This window comes from Atractosteus spatula, chromosome 11, assembly GCF_055471065.1.
Source record: "Atractosteus spatula isolate fAtrSpa1 chromosome 11, fAtrSpa1.hap1, whole genome shotgun sequence".
In the NCBI taxonomy this organism is placed as follows: Eukaryota; Metazoa; Chordata; class Actinopteri; order Semionotiformes; family Lepisosteidae; genus Atractosteus; species Atractosteus spatula.
Window position 1 is genome coordinate 7,032,222 of NC_142716.1, and position 23,406 is coordinate 7,055,627.

General features: G+C 38.8%; 2 protein-coding genes across 2 annotated transcripts; one reads left to right on the plus strand and one right to left on the minus strand.

The window, feature by feature from the left end:
- Positions 1 to 561: 561 nt before the first annotated feature.
- cenpl (centromere protein L) lies at positions 562 to 7,537 on the plus strand. The gene is made up of 5 exons (XM_088927508.1): positions 562 to 601; positions 1,837 to 2,029; positions 3,235 to 3,486; positions 4,349 to 4,891; positions 5,509 to 7,537. The coding sequence occupies exons 1-5, from the start codon at positions 585 to 587 to the stop codon at positions 5,581 to 5,583; spliced, it is 1,080 nt and encodes a 359-aa protein (XP_088783634.1). The 5' UTR covers positions 562 to 584; the 3' UTR covers positions 5,584 to 7,537.
- A 58-nt stretch (positions 7,538 to 7,595) lies between these two features.
- klhl20 (kelch-like family member 20) lies at positions 7,596 to 23,124 on the minus strand. Its single transcript, XM_088928080.1, has 12 exons — positions 23,008 to 23,124; positions 21,224 to 21,288; positions 18,535 to 19,108; positions 15,615 to 15,773; positions 14,914 to 15,008; positions 12,729 to 12,844; positions 11,835 to 12,018; positions 11,588 to 11,731; positions 11,218 to 11,351; positions 10,468 to 10,676; positions 9,655 to 9,761; positions 7,596 to 9,257 (listed from the first exon to the last, which is right to left on the minus strand). The coding sequence occupies exons 2-12, from the start codon at positions 21,244 to 21,246 to the stop codon at positions 9,173 to 9,175; spliced, it is 1,830 nt and encodes a 609-aa protein (XP_088784206.1). The 5' UTR covers positions 21,247 to 21,288; positions 23,008 to 23,124; the 3' UTR covers positions 7,596 to 9,172.
- Positions 23,125 to 23,406: the final 282 nt, after the last annotated feature.

Sequence of the window (23,406 nt, forward strand, 5' to 3'; positions counted from 1 at the left end):
GAAATCAGAGTGTACGCGATTTTAGATTTTGTAATACAGTTTTCAGTTAAGTATTGAGGAAACTTGAGAGGATAATTTAAAATATCGGACCAGCACCACCAACAATAAATAACTTTATATGGATTTAATTTATGTTAATAACCTATAATATTTTAATCTATGGTAAATTCAAAAGAAGTGGTCATGTTGTGCCGCAGTCTTTTTTTCTGCTATCATTAAAATCAACAGCCAGTTGATCAAATGTAAATGATTTGTAAACTCTACCAATAAGGCTTCTCACCATTTTTAGCAATCTTGATTGAACAATCATCTCCGTTCAAGTCTTCTGCTTTCGACTGGTTAGGTCTGCTCCCTCCTGTTGCATGATGGAAAGCGCGATGTTCAAATCGAGCAGTTGAAAACAAAACTCTGTTGGAGAGTGAAGGGAAATTTTACCTTTAGTAATTTAACATTTGTAACGTATAGATTTTTTTTTTTCATTTCACATAGGTTCTAGTTTCGGGACTTTTTATGTTCATAGATTTTGATTTGTTTTTATAAGTACGTGTTAGTGTGGTGTTTTGTTTTTTGTTTTTGGACGGACTATGGACGGACAAGGAAGGTACGTGCTATGCTTTTGTACATATTGGAGAAGCATGACGGTATAATATTAACTGCACTATGTGTACCAAGGTAATTTTGCTTACTGAATATGTTTCAGACTGTTGACTGCATTCAGCGATGTACCTCTGACATCAGCTGTTAAACGACATTGGCAAAAACGGCGAATTTTCCCTGAGGTTGTAACTGATACGGATACTCTGGGACCATACAGATTTTACTAACTGTAACACGAAATGATTACGATGAATTGGGTTCTTTAATTTTTGCAGGCTTATACGAATGCGCCATCAAGACACGCATTTGTCCTAGATAGATTTATAAGGCACAGAAAGCATTCAAAAGGAATAGTGTTACAAGTATGCAAGTACAGAACAATTCAAAGACAGTCTAAGATGAAATGAAGGTGTGTTATAGAGAGGACAGGATACAGAACGACAGTTACGCAGTGGAATTAAACCTTTGCAAAGGGGAGATTTGGTTTAAGTATTTGCTTTCATTTAAATCGGCATTCTAGCTTCCAATAAAGGCTGTTTCTCAAGATTAGGACATAGAACTAATACAACAAAAGAATGATGTATAAAACTGAGAAGGTAATCAATATAAATATTTTGTGAGCAAATAGATTATAGCCACAGTAGAATTCAAAGCCCAATATTGTAAACTATTAACATTTAAAGCATTTCAGGAGACTAAACTTCTTAAGAGTTGTAATAATCTGAATGTTCAAAATTAAGGAAGATCTGCAGTAATCAGAGATGTAATAAAAATATAAAAAAATATCCCACTGGTATTCTAAGAAATGTTAAAACTTGTCATAACCATATCACAATGTTCCTCAGACTATTGCATTGCAATTCTTGACAATATAATGAAATTACACTGCATTAAAATGTAGTTGTACTGTGAGTGCTTCTTAAGGATTACTGTATAGTAGATATGATGTGTTGAATAAAAAGTAGCAACAGCTTTATTCTAAATAATCACACTGCTATCATTGTTAAGGAGGCATCAAAGGACATTTTCCAACTTTTGTTTTAATATCGAACAATGATTTTTGTCTTTGAATTGAATTCCCTATATTGCCAAAGAGGCCTTACTTTGTTCAAAACACGATCAGCTGCCACTAGTGACCAAATTGTCAAGTTACAGGTTTTACAGACAGTTCTCTGCAAATATAATGTGTACATTTCAATGACATGGAAATTAGACCAAACGTTTGTCTGTATGTTCTAGTTGTATCCAGACTCCTGGAGACCCTACTTTTTCATCTAAAGGAGCCCTAAGCGAAGTTACAAAGTGCAGAAGTGCTGTTCGTTTTCGACGAAGTCATGGGACTGGCCTGACTATGCGGGGATACACGCCACACCACAAGGTGGCGTCCATGAAAATCTCAAAGAATGCACAAGTTCTGAAACGTGACCTTAGAGTAAGTACTTGTCAAGAAACGTGATTATGAGTCTCTACTATGTTATTTGTGCAGGGAATACCATGTAGTATATCCACTCAACTACATAAGAGTTGAGAAAGAATAACAACCTCTAAAGCCTAAGATTAATGCACACTGTACTCTGCATCAAAATAAAATTATCTCTATGCCTGTTATGTTTTTAGGAAAGTACGGTGTCTGGATTAAATGATTTTGGCATTATTTTGCTTAATTGTTTACTCATGACTGACTGTGATGCATAAACACTAAATCACCTCATTAGTGATTGGGTCTAAGTGAGTTAGCATGATTTAACGTGTTGAATGTCATGCATGTTGAAAATCAAAGAAAAATAAAGATAGTAACCAACTTTACTGTGCTTATAGAGAGAATGACTCTTTCCTGCTATTAAAATGTTAGAGTCTAGACTCAGTCGGAATGCTTTTGCTTATCATCTGGGGCCAGCAATTTCTAAGCTGGCTAGACTACATAAAAACACAAGTTGTCAATAGGAGAGAATGAGTCAAGACATTTTTATTGTCCAGAATAATAAGGAGGTTCAACTGTTAAGGTCAGGTCAGGATTGCTTAGTTGCTACAGACTATCATCTGCACAAAGTTCTGGGACCTCACCTGCTGCCCTTCCTGCTAGCTCATCCTAGTGTGAAAATATTTCAGCAGGACAACACATGACATCGTGCTCTTCTTGTGACAATGGCTTTCTTTCTAGAATGTGATCGTTATGCTGTGGATGCCCCGTTTAACATTTCTGTGATGCCATGTGGCATAAAAGGCACAGAGACTAGTGAACGGGCAGATATTCATCCAGGCTGTACAGGAGGAATGAGACAAACTGAAACTGCATGTGTAACCTGGCGTAAAGCATATATCGCAGATGTACTGCTTGGTTGACTTCCAACGGTGGCCATACTGTATGTGCTACTAGGTTGTCAGATGTCTTTTTAACGTCAGCCCTTTTAATGAAAAATGTTACCTGGTATCATAAATGTACCTGTATCATGTCTGTTCACTTTAAATGTCAGTGTACTTGTTACAAAAATAATTTCCTGATATCAGTGTAAATTTGCTCTGGTTATGCCTTATAAGTGAGAAGTTGCTTTTGATGCCTGTGTCCATTATCCTTTTGCAACAGATGAAACAAGATGTTACTTCAGCTGGAGAACTAAAAAATATTGTTTGCTTTAGGAGAAGGTGGACCCTGAACAAATTTCTCTTCTGATGAAAAAGGAATGGAAGCTCTTTTATGTAACTCCGCTCTACAAATTCAAACACACACAACTGAAGACCTACTCCAAGCAGCTATCTGCTTTCATAGCATCAGAAAAACAGAAAGGCAGAGCAGTGGAAGTGGGACCAGAGACTGGCTTCAAGGTGGTGTTCTCGATAATCTTCGGCCTGACTGAGACGGAAGAGGACACAGAGTTAGTCTTCATTCAGGTAAAGTGTATCGGAAATACAACCATTTAGGAAACGAGAAAAAAAGTTCATATGTATTAAAAAAAAAAAAACACAAAAATGCAGTGTTAGAGTCCTGTGTGCAGGGCTATATACTGTATGCTAACCTGCTGTAAGAACAATAACACTACAATTATAAAACAGTGTTCTAATTACTCATAATTAATGCAGGTCCATTTGGAAAATTGATCGCAAAAGCCAGCTATATTTACAGAGGGTAGTTACTGTAATAATTCTTTGCATTTATATAGTATGTCTCAAACCAAACGATCTTGGAGTGTTTTACATATTGGATGACACCAACCTGTAATACACATCCATCACTGAAATGCATGTTCTGGCAGACACACCTGGTTAGTTGCTTCACCAATCAGATTAAGAAAGAATTTTAGATTCCCAGATGCTTAACTGTGCAAAATCAGGGTAGGCTTTAGCCATAAGATCAGGATTAGCATCCAAACTCCTACTGCTCCGTGTTCCTTATTACCATACGGGGGCATTGGTTTGGGAATTCAAGTGCAAAGGAAATTCCACCTAATTGTCCAACACATTGCTGTCAGTAAAGTATTCAGACTATGCTGTGTCAAACAGCATTAGGCAGCCGTTCATTGTAGGAGTTGTTTCTGCTACAAAAGGCATTCAGTTGTGGATGTGGGCAAGATGTGATCATCATTCTTCGTTACATGGTTTATGAATTGTGCCTACAGGAGCTAATAAAACAGTCACAGCAAGAGATGAAGTGTCTTACAATCTACACGACTATTCCAAGCCACAGACAATTTATCACTTTCATGTTGTGTCTGAACACATCCCATCAGCTGCTCTTTCACTTTTACAATTTCAGATTCATTCTAAGCCTTCGTTTGCGGCAGAGGGTGCGAGCGATGTAGTCATCTGGAGTGGCTGGCTGGCTTGTATTAACGGCAACACAGAATACCTGAGGGCTATTCCAGCGGACTTCGTTTGCTTGCCCCTGTTCTGTGCTAGCGGAGCAGGGAGCCTGACCTCCTTGGTCAAAAGCTGGTTTGAGACCACGTTTGACTGTAACTTTGGCCAGCTGCGCATCAGCCCCAGTAACCTGCACCGCTTGGCTACCATGTGGACTGGTTGCCATCCCACAGTGAACATCCGGTACCTGAAGCTGTCCTGGACTCTGCCCACTTGTCCACCCTTAGACATTTCCTACACTGTCAATCCAGGAGACGTAAGCGACCTGTGGAGCAGAATTTGCCAAGGAAAGGACCAAGTGAGTTCCGAGGTAGCGAAGCAGTTCTTTCAGTGCCTCGAATCGCATTTCTTCCGGCACTTCAGGATCCATCTTTCTGCCGGGGAGTTAACAAAGGTTTCCACAGCTTTGGGATCTGCTTACCGTGATGGTAAAATCCAGGTATTATCTTTATTCTTCTAAATTTAGTGTAGGAAATAAGACCCTGTGATCATTTTAGCAAATATGTTTGTTGGTGGTATATATTGACGTAATTCAGGTAGGACCCACAACAAAGGGTAGATTTTGATGTTTGAAAGTTTACAATAAATGCAAAAGGTTTGAACCTTCATATTAGTTTGCAGAACTTATGAAGTCTTAATTGTAGCTATTATTTCAAAGCAAATTTATTACTGCTTATTATCTGAAACAGACCCAATGTTTTTGATCTCCATGGTGGTCTTCTTTCACTGCCCCTGAAGCCTGGGTGTGCATTTGTTTTTGGCAAATCTTTCTTTTAAATAAGTAAATGAGCATTATAGCAAATGAAAAGTGGTATTTTCTGTACATGACACTTGTTTTCTACGTACGTTCTCAATTAATGAGAGAAATCCGATGGTGTTTCCTTTTCACTGTTCCAAGCCATTGAAGGGCTACATGTCAGTAATTAGTCTTTTCTTAATGTACTTACATATTTTCTAATATATGGAATTAGTATCTGCATTATAAGGAGCTGTATTTGAAAACAAATGTAATATTAAAATGTAATAACTGTATTCATTTAACCCTTTGTTTTACAGTTTATGAACAGTGACTACATGATCGACGTCCTGATGTTGCTGACAGAGAGCGCTCTCTTAATGATGCCTGTTTAAGTGTACAAAGAACAAGGACTTTTAAAAGTTTTTAATATAGATGTTTTTTAAATAACAAATTATACCTTTTCATTTTAAGCTGAAAGGTCAGTAAATGTGGTTTGAAATGTAAATACACGCACTGCATTCTGTATTTCTAGACCATGTTGTTAAGCAGTTTATATGTTTTTCTTTTTGTCTTGTAAGCAGACTAAGAATAAAACTAAGTAATGCTTTTATCTGATGGACTACAAAGGGTCTTCTCCTATAGTATATCATAGTTCTCGGACTCAATCTATGAGGAGGCTTTCTTGAACCACCTGTTGAGCCCAGACTAAGATCAGCTGATCACAAGTAGGGGGTTTCTTACGTGTCAAAACGCCTAGGACCTACATGACATTTGCGAGTCACTGTGTGTGTCACTCTGACAGCAGTGAAAGAGGCTCCACACCTGCAGTTAATACTAACTTCTATATAGGAACAGTGGAACTAACAGGCAAGTCAAGCCACAAAGGAATTTGGGATAGGGTATCTGATGACTGCATGGGTCCTCCTTCCATGCTCTGTGCAATGGGTTAGAGACGTGTGTTGTTAATTAACTACTGGCACTCACAAATTGGGTGGGTGTAAAAAGGAAAACTAGCAATGATAAAAAGTGTAAAACTGAAAATTTGTTTAACTTTGTGTCTATACAATTATGTAGCATATTTCTTAAAACTGTACTTCACCTTTTTCATAAATATTTGTAACTAAAGATTTTACAACACTGTTAAATTAATACCAATGTATTCTTTATGTATATAGATGTAGCTTCCCAATTCAAACACCTACAAAGTAGATGGAAGGTGGTAGTAGCCTGACGTATGAATTGCTGGCAATAAAGTACACCGGGCCATTCTCCGCTGATCACTGCAACAGTGTCCTAGTAAACCCAAATCCCAACAGATTTCCCTGACAGATTGACTGGCTTGAAAAGGCTATGAATCCTGTAATTATCACTGCTGACAATTCCACAGTGTAATAATGGGTTATGGCTTCAAGGTAAAGTATTCCTAAAATACTCCATCAGGATAGGTTTGCATAGTTTTCAGGCCTGCAAGTTTTCCTATACAAAATATTAGCCATTATGTTTTTCAGTAACAGTAATAAACTGGCACTCTTACCTGCCAAAAGCGCAGCAGAGTAGCTGCAAACTGAAAATTAATTCAAGAATGATGTAAATGCCCACTCTCTTATGCTAATATTAGAATTGGGAATTTACAAGCAATGGAATGCATAAAATTGTATTTCCTCTAAATCTTTGAAGCTTATATAATACTTTTCAGGTTGGAGATTGGAGAACTGGGAAATTAATCTCAATCCTGTCACAAGCTGAAACCTTGATGAACCCTGATTAACTGGTACATTTCATCACCAGATTAAAATCCTATTCACACTTGATGTGATATGTGCATATGTGCAGAAATGCAATGAAATACAGCCGGCGTGAGTTACTGATGAATAAAACAGGTTCTGTGTGAGACAGTCAATCCTGCATCAAAGTAAAAGAAAAAAAACATGGGTCTATATTTGCAAATCCTATTAGTGAAAACTAGGTACCTAACCAATAACTTTCAGTGCTCACTGCTTTAAATTATTAAATTAAATTTTGGGGTTCCATCCCTTCAAAGCATTTGTCTATTCCTTCTATATATACACAGTACTTTTATTACCATTATCTTGGAAATGTACAAATCGACCAAGCCATACAACTACACTTAAGTATTTCACATTGTGCTTATTGCCTGTGGTGTGAATAGCAAAATATTGCAGCAAATGTATCATTTTCCCTCATAAAACTGCATCGTGTTTGAATTTTAATAAGCTTGTAGTATGAAATGTGTTTAAAGAAAAAAACTATTCCTTCTGTATATCCAGAAATGTAAAGATCTGAAACAAGCAATTATTAAAGTGGCTAAAGATATTGATGTAGAAAGATTCCCTATTTGTGTATTTCTTGACAGCAAAAAAGACCATTTCTGGTGACTTATCGCCAAGTTGCTGGAGTATGATTTATTCTGATCACCAGCACAGTTAATGGTACAGATTTTCCATAACAAATGAAATCCCCAGCCTATTCTTTACCAGGAATAATTTTACAATTGATAAATGAGCTTACACTGCATCACAACTGAGTTACAGTAGCAAACTGAAAATAGCCTGTGATGCAACAATTTTTTACAATCGGTATAAAGAATTTTAATAGCTTTAGCATTTCAAAGTAGTGACATTTCAAACAATCCAAACGAGGCTCAAAGAGACAATTTGGCAAACAGAATGTGTGGTTAAACCGTACTGGCTAACAAATATCCCTTCTGCTTCTACCTGCATCCCCTTCCATCACAACATTTTGCATTAAAATACACACTACTAGGTTTAAAACAGTTTAACGTTGTGGGACTTGGAAAACAAAAATGTACCAAGTGTGATGTTGGTTAATAAATAATACTGATTATTATACAGAACCATAAATATATTAAGCCACCATTGTACGTGCAAGCAGACTGCCCAGTTAAGGGGGGGTGGCCCTTTAAGAACACAAGTGAATGTCAAGGCTGCTCGATACAGTTTGTCTCATGAGGTGGACCATGTAACCGTTTAAAGGGCAAAAGAAGGTGGGGTGCTTCCATGTGTGCACAAAATGTTGTGGGAGAATGGAACAAGGTGTCCAGCCATGTTGTGGAAGATGATCTTCTGGTTCTCTCAAGGAACAGCTGGATGAGCTTTTCAGATAAAACAATGACCAAGACAGTCCAGATGGCCCCTTGTTTGTAACTGTTCTTATGTTCCAGTCTTCAGTTTTGAAACGGAGGAATTCACTCTACCGAACATCTTTTCAAAAGCAAAAGTATGTGAACAATAATGGCAAATGAAGTTGTCTTGCAGTGTTGAGAGCAGTTTAAATGTAGACTACCTACACAAAGTAGATCCTATTGTATTTTAAAAACATTAAAATAACTGGACTGAGCCCTTAAAAGGCTATTAGATTGTGAGCAGATGAAAAACATCTAATCCTCAAGAATGCATCAGTTTGGTAATTTCATTTTTGACTTTTGTTTTTACATTTATGCTCTACAAGTGATGCAAAAAGGTTTCTTCATTCCAGTTTAATGTGCAAATACTCCCCGGTGAACAATTTCAGTCTCTTTCTGTTATATTGCATCTCCTTAGAAAGGAAAAAAGAAACAAACCTCTGGGAACCATAAGCAGGTTAAACCACATCCAGAAACAGAACCGTTTAGGCTTACGCATGAATGCATATACAAAAACTATGGTGCACACGGGAGTAACGACTGTCTGCTGTCCTGTGCCAGTAAATGCATTCAGAATCAGAGCAGAATCCTTGTGGAGTATCCTTGCATTATAGGCACTGCAGTGGAACAGAAATAGGCCTCCAGTCAGCAAGAGCTGCGCAGTCTCCCAGGTGAGAACACCATCAAACCCTTCACAGCATAGAATTATCCATGCAGTCCAGGATGTCTTCTCATTGCTTGTAAACCAGATCGCTTATCTTTTGATGCATTTTTTTCTTCAGCTTTGCATATAGCAAAAGTCTTGGTAAGCATTAGCATTACCATATATGAGATTCACAGTGCGTCATTTTAATAACTCCCACTCCACCGCCAAGTCTCCGGTAATTCATTCCACCATAAAGCCTGGAAAGACATGAGAGAAAAAAGTCACCAACAGGCAAAATCATTTCTGTCCCAACTTGTTTTCTTCCATTCAGTGTATGAAATCTATTATTTACACTTTTGGTGTAAATGAACATCCCTGAGCAGTGCAGCAGAGAGGAAACAATCTGCTTGACACAAACTATTAAAACCATTCAACTATAAAAAGAATTGTACATTTTGCAACTAAAATAATACTGATGTGATTGTGTTGTGGAATATTCCAAAAATCTTTCTAAGGCACTTCTTGTGATATTTAATAAAGTTCTTGATACACAGCAGATAGACCATTCCCGTAAATCGCTATAAACTTGGTCTATGTGCCTATTTGAATTAAATAATCAAAATTCTGTACCAACAGGGGGCAGTGTCTACTTACCTCCATGTATTGGCATCAGGATCGTAAACCTCAATTGTTTTCAGGTATGTTGTGCCATCAAAGCCACCGACTGCCATTAACTGCCCGTTTACAACAGCTAAACCAACCTACAAAATAAAAAGAATCAGAAACCTTTTTATTTTGAATCGGCAATTATTTGTGTTATACCCTAACGACTTTGGAACAGTCAATTCCGTTTTTTCATGTCTTAGCTTGCAGCAATCCAGCCTGCGACTGCACATGGGGAAAATAAGGTGGTGTACACAGACTAATGTCCCACCCAGCGCCCAGCTATTCTTTTGAAAACGTTACAGGCAACACAGTACCGGAGGCTGGGGATCGATTTGAAGGAGAAACTCATCCCTCCACGACAGCATGTTCCTGCAAGCAGCACAGGGGCCGCTGCATTGCCAAGAGCCATTAGAATCCCACCCACCCCTGGGTGGCGCTCAGTGAATTGTGCACTGCCCCTTGGGAAATCCCAGGTGCAGCTGGCTGTTGACGCGACCTAGGCTCAAACCCATGATCTCAGAGCTCGATCTGCACCTTCGAGTACTGTTTTTGGCACCTGACATCTCAGCTGCAGCACGTGCACCAGTGAAATAATTGCTTAATTCTATAAAACAGCAGTGCTCCCCTGCTCATGTACCACTTGCATTTGTGTTTTGTTTTTCTACAGTAAGATTTAAAACCTGATTGACAAAGTCACATTTACTGCAATACCTTTTGAACTTTATTAGTTTAGTACAGTCAAATAGCACATCACGGCCATCTGTCACCCAATCTTGTCAGTGAGAAAGCACACAAACTTACTCCACTTCTCCTCGATGTCATGGCCACTACAGGAGACCACTGGTTGGTTCTGGGGTTATACCTCTCTGCGCTGCTGAGCTCTGTGGTGTCATCCCTTCCTCCCACAGAATAAATCATGTCCTGGTACACCGCACAGCCTAGGTGCTTCCGACGCGTGCCCATCGGCGCAACTGTGTGCCAGCGGTTCTCTTGAGGATTATAGCGCTCAACTTGGAAAGAAAACAGGAGATCAGTGCATATGTTTCCAATACTTCATGCCAAATAGAAATGAGGTACAACATGTAAAACAGAATCCAGAATGAGAGCCCTGTATTTAATAGCCTGGAAGGTCAGACATCACAGACAATGTCACAATCGATGCAATAGGGTTCCTATTTCTATAACATGATTCCACCGGCACTCAATAATTTGCAAGATTTTTTCACTTGACTACTAGGACAAGTCAATGCTCAAATATGGCTGCCAAATCATGGCCAACCAGCATTATTCAGTTGTGACCTTAGGCTACTATTGCTCCTATTTTCTATTAGCCTGTGACGTTTTATCACTCAAACACAACTGGACTTCACAGGCATGTCATGTCAACCACAGAAGAAAACCAAAACTCATAAATCGGAACAAAAACAAGCGGGTTTCAGCAACTACTTTGCTTGTCCCACCAAATGATTACCATTGGTTATTACATTCGGGCAGTTTTTCTAGGTTTCAAGCAGTTTATTAGCAGCTTTCAGACAGGCGTGGTCTCCATACCAGTGTTGAGAGGAGACGTTCCATCTGAGCCTCCGACCGCATAGAGGAATCCTCCCAGCACAGCCACGGCCACGCCAAGGCGCCTGGTGCTCATGGAGGCCACGCGTGTCCATTTGTTCTCTTTAGGGTCGTACCTGCAAAGAGAAAGGGCTAAATTCCCTGGCCCAATGCACATACTGTATAGTGCTCTTCACCTTGACTCTTACTGAAACCCGATGATGAAGATGGGGGTACTCAATTTCACAGCTCCCGCTCTCAATGCATCTCCCCATTAGAAAGTCTGGGTTTATTTAAAGGGAACTGTAATCATTTCCCCAGATCCTGAGTGCTATTCCCAAGCGACCACATGGCTTCAAAGGGAACTTTTCACCTTTCAACAATGTTGAGACAAGAAACCCCGTCTTGTCCTCCCACTGCGTACAGATACCCGCCAAGGACGGCCACTCCCACACTGGTCCGGCAGGTGCTGGTAGGTGCCACGTCGCTGCTCCACTGGTTTGTCTTGGGGTCATACCTGGGAGGAAGAGAAGGCGAGCATCTTCAGTATCTTCAGTTCAGTATCTCCGGCGCACTGTCTCAGGACAGAACGAGAGGGAAATAGAAACGGCAACACCTACCTTTCCACACTGTTGAGATACGAAGAGCCATCATGCCCCCCCACTGCATACAGGAGGTCATCCAGGACACTGACCCCTACTCCACAGCGCCTCTTACTCATGGATGCCACCATTCGCCACTCATTGGTCTGAGGGTCATAGCGCTCCACACTGGAAATGGCGTCACCACTGCACCAGCCTCCAACTAAAGCACAGCGGCTAAAATTAGTTTCGCTTTGGAAAGACATGTCACCTTTTCATCGCTCTCATTTAATCAGAAGGAATTTCTGCTCTTTTTCCGCTCCACCGGACACACAATTGCCTTGCTCAGGATTTCCTGTGTGGGCGGCCAACACCCTGCAAATTAGGTCAATCATTCTGACAGAGGGTAAAGACTTGGCATTCCGCAAATCCACCCAATCTGGAACTCCTGGGACAAGGCCAACGATCCTGCAAGTGCTTTGCAGATCTCTCAATTCAATTTCTACAGACTGCACCTTAAAAAAAATCTCATCTACAAGGTAGAGGGAGCGTACGATATCTTTGGCTAGCTCTTGGTTGCATTCTTTTACAGCATTTGTTCTTATGGATGTAAGTACATTTATGACCCATTCTGCAGTTTTTCCAAATTTTGACAGCAAGGTCAGACGCATTTTCTCATCTCAAAAAGCCATTTTCCTTTTTTACCATTCTGTATAATCTTCCATTCTGTTTTGTGCTTGTTGATATAAATAAAGTAAACTTACTTACCTTAACTCCTAGAGCTCTTAAGTCTCTGAACATCAGAATTTACAAGAAACAAGTAAACCAAACTGGTATGTGGTGTTCTGAATGGTATTATATATTCTGTTTCATAATTATATCTGTTCCGTTTTATAATTATATAATTCTGTTTTATACTTCTCACACACCCACCTGCAAACAAAACCTCCCCACATCGGATGGGCTTTCGAGGGCGTGTTCGGGGTCCCTGCATCAGGGGGCGCTCTTGAGGTAACAGGAGGTAGTTCTTGGCTTCATCAACCAGGTCTCTGCAGAATAACAATTACACTAAATAAAATGCATGCTCCACTAGGTTAGGAGTCCTGCAAAGCAAACAACATTTACTGAGGAGGACAGATACAGGCACTCACAATTGCACCTTGTCAATAAAAGGTGAAGATCGATACATAATGCATTTAACACAGTTTTAAAGGCTTAAATCTACCAGTCTCTCATCTACTTGTGTGGCATATGACTTTCTCATAAAAACACTTTCTTTTTTGCTGAAAACTGCACTAATGCATATCACTTTTCCACATAACATTAAGTAAAATAATGTAGCATGTGGTAAAGAACTGCAATTTCATCAAATAATAAGGGCTTAAATCATACCTTAAATCTGCTTTGGTATGCTTTCCATCAATCTAGTAATTACAGTACTTAGGCAAATAGATGCCTTCTTCCATACTGCTGAAAAATTGAATATAAAATGTTTCCCATTAGATCTAATCTTCATGCTGGCACACTATTTATTGGGATAAGAACAGACCCACTTTCAGGACTATTAAAAATATAGGTCTTGAAATTTTAGCAGCATGTAACCTTTCCTTGCCGATATAGACTAAGTACATCACAAATACTGAAGCTAGATTAATACTGACGTGCTCAGGAATTCACAAAGAAACAAGGGTCTTTAGCATCCTTAGCCTCAGAACTGCTAAGGCATCCTTAGCCTCAGAACTAGATGAAGTCAGATCTATCACCTTTGACCATTTTTTGCGTCTCCAGACTCTTTATCACAAACAATATTGTGACGTATCAACTTATTTAAAGATTTTATTTTATTCTCATCCAAATGATAGCACTTCCTACAACACAATGTCCTTGATCAGCATCAACATACTGGGGCATTGGTTTGGAAATTCTTGTCAGAAGAACCTGGAGGACAATGCTAAATCTAGCGAAGTACAATTTCAACGATATCAATTCTCAAAGCATAGAAATACTGAAAAGAAATTATACTAATTCTCTTTGAAACATAAGCCCTTGTCATGAAACAAAAATCTGCATTCATTCCATGTACATCTATAGGATATTAGGCTTATATCACAAGTTCATCTCCGTTCAAACGTTAATCAACACACTCCTGATAAATCTATACTCCTTAGCTCCATAGCTCAGACACATTGCTAATTTGTATATCTGAGAGCTGAAGAATACTTCCTCAATCTCCTTTCAATGGGCAGAAAACTGCTAAACTACAGATATCATTTTATACACCAATTCAGACATCATAGCATCCCAATGTTATTGTTAAGACCTTGACTAGCGACCGGTCCCTTTTCAAAAAACACAGAACTAGAAATATCATTTTTAGTGGACAAAAATCTAGAAAAGATCTCACTGGCCTTCCTAAACCCTCAATCACTATCTGCAGGTTTAATAAAAGCCATAAGTGTGTAAGAATTCTAAGGCTAATGCCACTGAGTTGGAATATAATTCTTCAGGACTGGAAAATGTAACAGGCAACTGGCTACCCCTGGTTTTCTCTTGCACCATCACTAAGCTGATAAAAGCTGGAAGTCTTCCACTGTTAAATGTCATAGGTGAAAAGCCCTGAGGACTGTATGTACACAGATAAATAAGCAAAACATTCTACGTAACGATATATTTATTACTCATGTCTAACATTGCATACAGTGTGTTTTTTATATTGCTTTATTGAAAATACAGTACTGTAATCCATGGATCCCTTTAAATATAGTTTTGATTATCATCAACCCAAAGGATTAAATCACACCGCACATCACAGTAACCTGAACTGCATTAGCAGTGTTCCCAACTGAGAAGACAGTTTACTATCCTAAGCATATCTATTCCAGCTGGCAAAGCTCAGCTCTGGGGATACCCAGAAATTACAGCAGATGGTAATGACTCTAGAGGTATTTAATACAGCCCTCTCATAAAAAGAACTATAAGAGTGCTTCATGGAGATGAAGACTTTTGCAGATTAAATATTTATTTAGAAACAAGAGCACATTTAACCATTTGGACAGCTGATTTCTTACCACTGTATAGCCAACAGCCAAGATGTTTCATTCTTCCTCAGCATACATACCTGCATTCTTCATCACTTTTTATAAGAGGGTCGGATCCAACTGTCCCTACTAAAAACTTTGGGCTCAAGAGAGGTAATCGAACATGCTGTAGCACCTAAAACAAATCAAAAAGTAAAAAAAAGTGGACCATTTCTCATCTTTATGAGGATCTTGAAACAAAATTATAGGAACAATTACCATTATTATATTAGTTCATTTGCAGTTAAAATAAAAAAAAACAACTTTAAAATATTTTTAGTGTGAATTTTGGGCATTTTAAGATCTCACTAATATTGCATTTCGCCATAAAAGGATATGAATGTTTTTAGGGCTGAAAATGGCAACAGCCCTTTAAATAATCTATTTGAAACTACTCGCAACAAAATTTAAACTAAAAGCATTTTGCATAACAACACTCCAGCTCCAGTTTGTATGGCACGTTGTGGGAAAGCACAGTCAGTAAAAATGTTTTTGTTAACATATAATTTCTCTGTCCAAAACATGCATTTCACCTTCTTAAAAGACCTTGTACCTTGTTTCATGTACAAATGTTAGCTTTTTATGTCCAAAGGGAATCAGTAGAGGGACATCAGTGTAATGAAAACAGTACAACAATATTTAATTGACACAACATATACATGTATGGAGGATTGAAACTGAAAGCTCCAACATACCACCAAACACTTGGGACTTGTCCCTATTGGGACACTTCTATAAGTACCTGTGGCAGCTGGGGACGTCTCTCTTGAATGCTGTATTTCACCCAGGCCATCACTGCATTAAAGACCTGCTCCTCGCTTCGCACATTCAGCTCATCACTCGATATTATATCTATCAGCTGGTTAGCTGGAAGCAACATGAACTCTTCACTCTCCATCACCTGGATAACATAAAAGAAACTTCTACAGTGGTACGGTCTTCAATTTTTATTAACACGGCCAGTGAAGACGGTCATAAAGAAAAGACTGGTGAAGTGAAATTTTAAATTAAAAAATGTTTGAAAAATAACAATAATGATTCCTTTTATTTATTGGATATAGATGTTTTCATTCCCAAAGAATTCCGAAGCACTTTACATATAGGAGGCGACCCATTGTAATCTTCATTGAAACGTATGTAGGTATTGTGTAGAAGCCATGATGCACCAACAGCACAGCCAAGTCAGGCAAAGAAGTGAAAAATCAGCTCATTTCTCCAACTGAACTAAGGAGGAAACATCAGGCAGACCAGAAAGTGCTAGCTCAAAGTGGAATTCAGAAGGACCCCAAGTTAATATTCATGGAATTTTTTAATGACTAAACCAAAGTCCTCACTGTTTAACATCCCATTTGAATGATGGCTATCCCTTCAACACAGTGTCCCCTAGTCACCTTACCAGGGCAAAGGATTAGAAATTCGTGTCTAGAGGAAGAAATCCCACCCTCCTGACCTTCAATACCACTGGGAAACGTTTACCTTGGGACTTCTGAACTAGCCAACTTCAGATCATAATGAATGGATGACTATATTTACTGGATGACATGCATGAAACCTCATTTCCTAGAAAACAGCTGCTGTACACATTAATTAACAAGTTTCTGCCTGAATAGAACTAATGCGTTCCTTAACTACATACTTTCATATTCCAAATAGCATTTCTCTTGCACCTGTTAATTTAACTAGCAACTTGAGATTGCATACAAAACACAATAAATAAAGACAAAAAAGATTTTTCGACCGCTTTGATTGTACTGTCATGTTAGATAGCACTGCAAAATGAAATCAGTTTTCCCCTTAGGCTAATAAAATGATTCTACCCACTTGCCAGGATCTCATATACATCTGCTGCACTATAATTTTCCTTCCTGGAATTACACAGAGAAGAAGGATTAATCCATGAAATACATATTTCACTTCAGGCATTAATCAAGCTCCTCTGTGTCCATATACTACTTTAAAGCACAGGGTTTGACAACTTTGGCAAACCTTAAGCAATATGACCCAGCACTGGTAATACCCTGAGGTATTACTATAAAATTTAAGATGAAAGAGAGAAAGATCCTCTGTATGCAACTAAACTGTAATTAAAAAACAACATCACAGAAAAAAGCCAGTAATGTACTTCAGACATGCAATATTCCAGGGGGCTTTATTTTAAACCGCAGTGTATGACCTGTAAAGTTCTATCACCAGTGCTCTGAAATCCGTGTTAAAATTAGTCCCAAGACCACAGTTCTACAGTATCATCAGAACCTTGCCTGCTGTCATGAAACCAGATCTGGTGACAAAACTCCAGCCCCAAGCCCGTCAACAATTTCTGCTGCTGCTTATTGAAAAAGGCAGCCACAGAAGTCCAGATGCAATCTGGGAACTGTAATTACAACTACCGAATATCTTGAGAATTTTAGCAAGGGAATCTGACTTGCTTTTGAATGCTTGGTTCTTTGGATGCAAAAGATTAATGGACTTCAAAATTAAACTTTCCCTACAGTCTTATTGAAAGCATTATCATGGCAGTCTTATTGTTTCTAATGCTGTCCCAATCAAACTTAACTGGATTTTTAAATTAGTCACACCAAAGAAGGCATACTACAAGAAAAATAAGAATCTGTATTCGTTATTGTTAAATATAAACAACAATTTAGAGATCTATAAAAAAAAATACATTTATTCTCTCTTGGGAGTTGATATACATGGTAATTAAAACTTGCTTTTGCTGAAATACTTAATTATCAATTAGGAACACAAAACAGTGAATATCACATAATGATATTGATTGACTAATTAATTAAAAGGTTTATACAGTCTCTGATTATTATTAATTTCCACCAGATCCTTAGCCAAGACAAAAGCAATATGTAACTCTAAATTGACAGTGTCTAAAATAAAATTGCATGAATGGAATAGTAAAAGATCCTACATCTTTTACTACAAAAGTCCTACATTCTCTGGACTAGATATCTCTAGAAGTTGAATAGGGCAGTTTAGCCAGAATACTTATTCATGACATATTTCTGGAAAGACACCCACAGTACTGTACATTCATTTCAGGTTTCGTTTCAGGCAGTTACCATGTACAAGAACCAAGTAAGAGTAAGTTTAAACTAATTTTAAGATAACAAGTGTTTCAAAGCTCTTTGACTTAATACACAGATAATACCGATGGCTGACAAAGTTTTAAGTCTATGATGCTCCCAGAAACAGATATCTGTTGGACATGCCAGGTTTGAGCACAACTTTTGTTTTGAAATAATTTAAATCATTCTACTACACACAATGACGGCAACAGTACAATAGTGTAAAAGAGCTACACAAATCCCATTCCACTGTTCCACACAAAAGCCTGTTTTCCTAACACACCATTGTTGGATTGCAGTTTACTGTGTTTAAAATAACGGACTGCCAGCCTAAAGCACTGTGGTTCACATATTGCTGAGAAATACAGCAAAATGACTGACAATAAAGCAGTTACTGACACAGCTTTGAAACAGCAAAGTGATGGCGCAAAGTCAAGAAGGTTTCAGGGGAAGACTCAGCATATATTTAAAGGCGGCCTTCATGAAAACAAAAATAAAATCAAGGGTGGGCACTTTCTGGTGACATGGAAATGTGCTTTCAAGTCTGGAAATGGCTACAAAAGCACAGGCTGCGAGCGCCCTTACCTCCTGGAAGTTGTGCTGGGTGAACTTGTCGGCGATCCGGAGCAGCTCTCGACAGGAGTGCGTGTCGGCGAAGGCGCGGATGCCCAGGCAGTTGGAAGGGTCGAGCTGGCGCTTCAGGAACTCGCAGCAGGCCTCCTGGATCTCCGCCAGCTGCAGCAGGCAGGCAGCCGGCAGCAGGGTCTGCACGTTGCCCTCCTCCACCGTCACCTGCGAGGTGTAGGCGAAGTCAATGAGCAGCTCCATCGCCCGCTCGTCGATGTCGCGGATCACCACCTCCGTCTGCCGGCTCTCCGCCAGCTCGCCGGTGAACATGGCGCGGAAGTAAGGGCTGCAGGCGGACAGGATGACCCGGTGGGCGTAGATCTTCTTGGAGCCCACCACCAGCACCACGTCGCACAGCTCCCGGTGTTTGCGCAGCAGGTTGATGACCTCCAGGGTCTGCCTAGGGTGCTTGTCCGACACGTAGGGCATGCGCGCCGGCTGGGGAACACCCTCTGGGAGCTTGTTGGGGTCACCGAGGGTACAGCGGCTGGTGATGTCCATTCCGGTGGTATCTGGGCGTGCGCTGGTACACCTCGGGTGGCGCAAGGGAGAGTTAATGCTTTGCAGCCAACGGTCCTCTTACCTGCTTCAAAATGCTTGTATTAACGGCAGCACAATCAGCCTATGCTACCTGAAGATCTGTGAACCTCAAATTCTTCTTCTTACAAGGACCATGTGACAAGAGCCAACTAATAAGAACATTAGCCCTAATTACCAGCAGCCTGAATACCTCTTAGTCTGACCATTACAAGAAATGTTTGACAAATATATCAATATTAAACCCAAAGCATTTCAATACTAAAGTGAATAGCTTGTGCAAAATTCCATTATGCTTGGAAACTATAGCAGGATATCCGAGATTACCAGAAAAGCCTAAGAGACAGGATTATGCCGCTGAAACGGGCACATTAATGCTCAGCCCAGTGCGCTATCGCAGCTGATTAACCATAAACCACAAAAAGCAACAATGAAATGTACAGATTACCTACAGGTCACTGGTAGTGCAGTCCATGCCTTCTTCCTCTAGTGTGTATCAATCTGCAGTTCACCCAGCTCGAACAGGGAAGTACATGTAATATCTCCAACTTGCCAAGCATTCTCTCTGCTCTGCTCTAATTGACCTCAGTCACGGATCACTCCTGGGGGTTTGCAGAAATCAGCTGCCACTCTCTTGCCGCTGTCTGTGTACAGTAATCGGCTGGTCCAATTATAGCTCAAAGTAATTTCTTTTTAAAAATGGGATGGACATTAAAAGCATAAGGCAACCTGCCCTCTATCTGTTCCCTAAGGCCTCTAAGACAGAATATAAAACCAGGGTCAATGACACAAGTGGAGCCACAGATAAAACAGCTTTTCAGTTCTTCAGTGTGTGACAAGTAGACAAAACCCAAAACGGTTAATAACTAATTTGAGCAAAATTAAATTTTTAACTTATAACTAATGTGGCTATCCACAGTGTAAAAAGCTGCCAGCTTCTCAGTGAAAAATATTCTGTAACAGCATGATCGGTGTCAGGGAACATTAAAGCAGTATACTTTATAAACTACTATTTAGACCTGGAAATGTCAGGATTAAGTTGTATAGGTCTGATTAGCTTTTTTGTTTATAAAAAGGAAAGAAAAAAAATCACATTTGATAGGATCCATTTTGTTTTCACCAAACAAATAGGAGCAGAAACCTTTTCTGGATTGGCTCAAGTTGTCCTATCTCAAAATAAGATGGGGTAAATGGAAAAACCAGCTGCTGTGAAGAATTACAAACTCTCAAATCTGTAATCCTCCCAAAGAGTAGCTGAGCTGAAATTACAAGCATCCAAGCAGGCATAGCAACTTTAGAATTATGAACCTCTTAAACACCCAGAAGGTTCATTATCAACTACAAACTAATTTAAGATTGAAATGCTTTTTATGGTACAAGTGCAATGCATGCAAGCGAAATTCTCTCTTTCTATTTGGAGTGCAAAAGAACTATGTGGAATGTGATGATCATAAATGCTTTTTCAGAACTTGTTCCAGATACCACTTAATAGGGCTTTAAGCGACATATAAATCATGCTGCATTTCATTTTTAATTTTTAATGTTTAAAACTGGTACCAAGTGAAAAACAAATTAGTACCAGTGAAGAACTTCAGCTCCAACCAATTCTCTATACAACACTCTAGAGTCTAAAGATTTCACATTTTTTCTTTATTTTTTAAGCAGTATTCCTTGAGCTTCTTAAAGAATGCAATATTATACGATTCAAAGTCAATATGATTAAAAAGTTTATATGATTAAATGAAAGTTGTCTTTCTAACAAGACAGAAATCCCCTGTAGTTTTATTTTTAGTTCAGATGTATTTTTTCCAAGTAACATACAGAGTAAAATAAGCTCATTAAAATTCATCCTAGTCACTGTGATTCCAAAATAATACTCTACTATATATATATATTCTTAGAAGTTAAAAAATGTAATGCTACAAAACACCAATGTTCTCCCTAACCATAAAAACAATCACAAAAAACTGTCCACAAAATTCCCAGAGCCAGACTTTTAATGTCCTTTCGCTCAGAGGACCTTAACTAGCAAATCATAAACAAATCCAAAAGTACTAGTACTAGGGGGTTGAAATATATATATATGTAAGAAATAATCCTTAACTCTTACCTGCGCATTGGCTTCCCGTCCATGCACAGAAAATACAGCCTTCTGTCCCTCACCTTTCACCTGCTCTGCAAGGACAAAAACGAACAAATGAGAAAACTCAGAATCCTACGCAGGCTGGGCCTGAATCCATACAGAATAAGGCATTTGGGTGTGCTGCGCCCACAATGTGACAAAAGCCGTCAAGATGACTTCTCTTACAACCGTTTATGGGTTATATCCTAATTATAAACACAGGGAAATGTTCCCCTTTAAAAATATCAGTTTCAGTTCAGTATTGCATAAACTCCATGCAAATCTAGTGTTGCTTATAGAGCTTAAATAAGCAACTTTTACTATGTTTGGAACAGAACACAAATAATGATTTAATTGAGCCTCAATCTTTATTCTTAGGCTTTATAAGAAGATAAGATAAGATCACTTTATTGGCCATATACAATTTCTTGTACTAGGAATTAGTCTTTTTTCGCATACCCCAGCTTGCTCTCCATGAGACACACAGACGGGAAGAGAGAAGCTTGGGGTCAGAGCGCAGGGTCAGCCACTTATAAGGCGCCCCTGGAGTAGTTTGGGGTTAAGGGCCTTGCTCAGGGGCCCAACGGAGTAGAATTCCTCTGCCGGCTGTAGGATATGAACCAGCAACCTTCCAGCCACAGGCGCAGATCCTTAGCCACAGAGCCACCTCACCTTTACAGTAGGAGCCAACGAGAGGACAGTCAGTCAATGTCAGTCTCATGTTTTTGTGCCTCTAATGTGAGAATAAAGATAAATATAATTCAGAAATGTCCTTCTAAGCTGGACAGGAAGCCTGTATAATACTGTCACAGGTATGATTAAAAACTGATGAGATGTTCAAACTCCTGATTTGCGACACTCGGACAAAAGCCCAAATTTTCCTAGCATTCCTACAGTGTCTAAAATGAACTGAAACATTCTGTAAGGGCTAACGGTGAAAACCGTAGGTAATATGATCACAAACAAACAGCACCACCCTTCCTGACACGTACAATTTACTCGGTGTGTGGTTGAAATCACTGGGGGTACTAACACAGCTCCTGTAACGAATCAGAAGTACATTGGAGACTATGTCCTGTAATTGCAACCTGTTTAGCATTTTTATAAGAATTTGAAAGATTAAAAAAAGTGTAAAACTATAAATGATTTCAAAATCACTTAGGTTGTGCGAGTTTTCAAAGATAATCTCAATTTTATATTCCATGTACAATTTATTTAAGAATGCAGCGTAAGTAATTATGCTATACAACGATCTAAAAAGACGTACTTAAATATAATGAACCATGTAAGAGAACTGTCACTGTGAATACCGATAAGAAAATACAATGTAATCGCTCTGAATACATCAGAGAGAATTCCATTCTTGTAAAATCTTTCAAAATCGGTATCTGGGATCTAAAACGTGGCATTAGCCTTTCTGTTGTAATTTAATGTGTATTTACTAGAAGTACGACAGAAAAAGTCAGAATTACAGAATTAAAAATACACAATACATTCCATCGCGGATTGATTTAAGGCCTCTAAACTGAAATGAACTGATAGGTGAATAATTACAAATACGGATATATAATTGCTAATTCCATTACATAGAAAATGTAACGCAGTGTCATCTTCATCACTCTGTTGATCGTTTCATCAGAAATTCATACTATGAAACGCCAACACTAGATGCAGTGTTAAAAATGTGTATTAATTGCATGTCTAGGAAATTATTAGACACAAATTTACACATTATATACAATTTCAGAAAATGTATTATTAACTGTACTCACGACTGAAATGATCCAAACAAAAAGAGTTTGACTCCAAAACATCAATCCTTCCTTCATTAGAGATTCTAATCAACAGGAAACGGACATACGACTTTAAAGTTCCCCCTAGAAACTATGACAACTGCGAGTATTTCCATTTGACATTGGTTCCTATGTAAAAAGAAGCACTACAACACGTAAAAACTCTCCAGTGTTTTGAAAGTTTTTTTTTTCCCCCTAGAACTACATTTAGGTTTATACATAACGGTAAAGATTAGAACACATGCAAAATATACTATTTTATACTTGAATATTTACATCTATGATCTCAGGTACAGGAGAATTATTTTCTAAAGTATTCTAAAAAAATAATCGAAGTAATTCCAAAAGCTATTAATTCTGCTTGAAATCTTAACTATC

Coding starts and splice junctions, on each gene's coding strand:
- klhl20 (XM_088928080.1), bottom strand. CDS start 21,246: ATGGACGGGAAGCCAATGCGCAG. Junction 15,009..15,614: donor GACGTCCCCAGCTGCCACAG/GTACTTATAGAA, acceptor GATTTGTTTTAG/GTGCTACAGCATGTTCGATT. Junction 12,845..14,913: donor AAAAGTGATGAAGAATGCAG/GTATGTATGCTG, acceptor GTTATTCTGCAG/AGACCTGGTTGATGAAGCCA.
- cenpl (XM_088927508.1), top strand. Junction 2,030..3,234: donor TTCTGAAACGTGACCTTAGA/GTAAGTACTTGT, acceptor TGTTTGCTTTAG/GAGAAGGTGGACCCTGAACA. Junction 3,487..4,348: donor CAGAGTTAGTCTTCATTCAG/GTAAAGTGTATC, acceptor TTACAATTTCAG/ATTCATTCTAAGCCTTCGTT.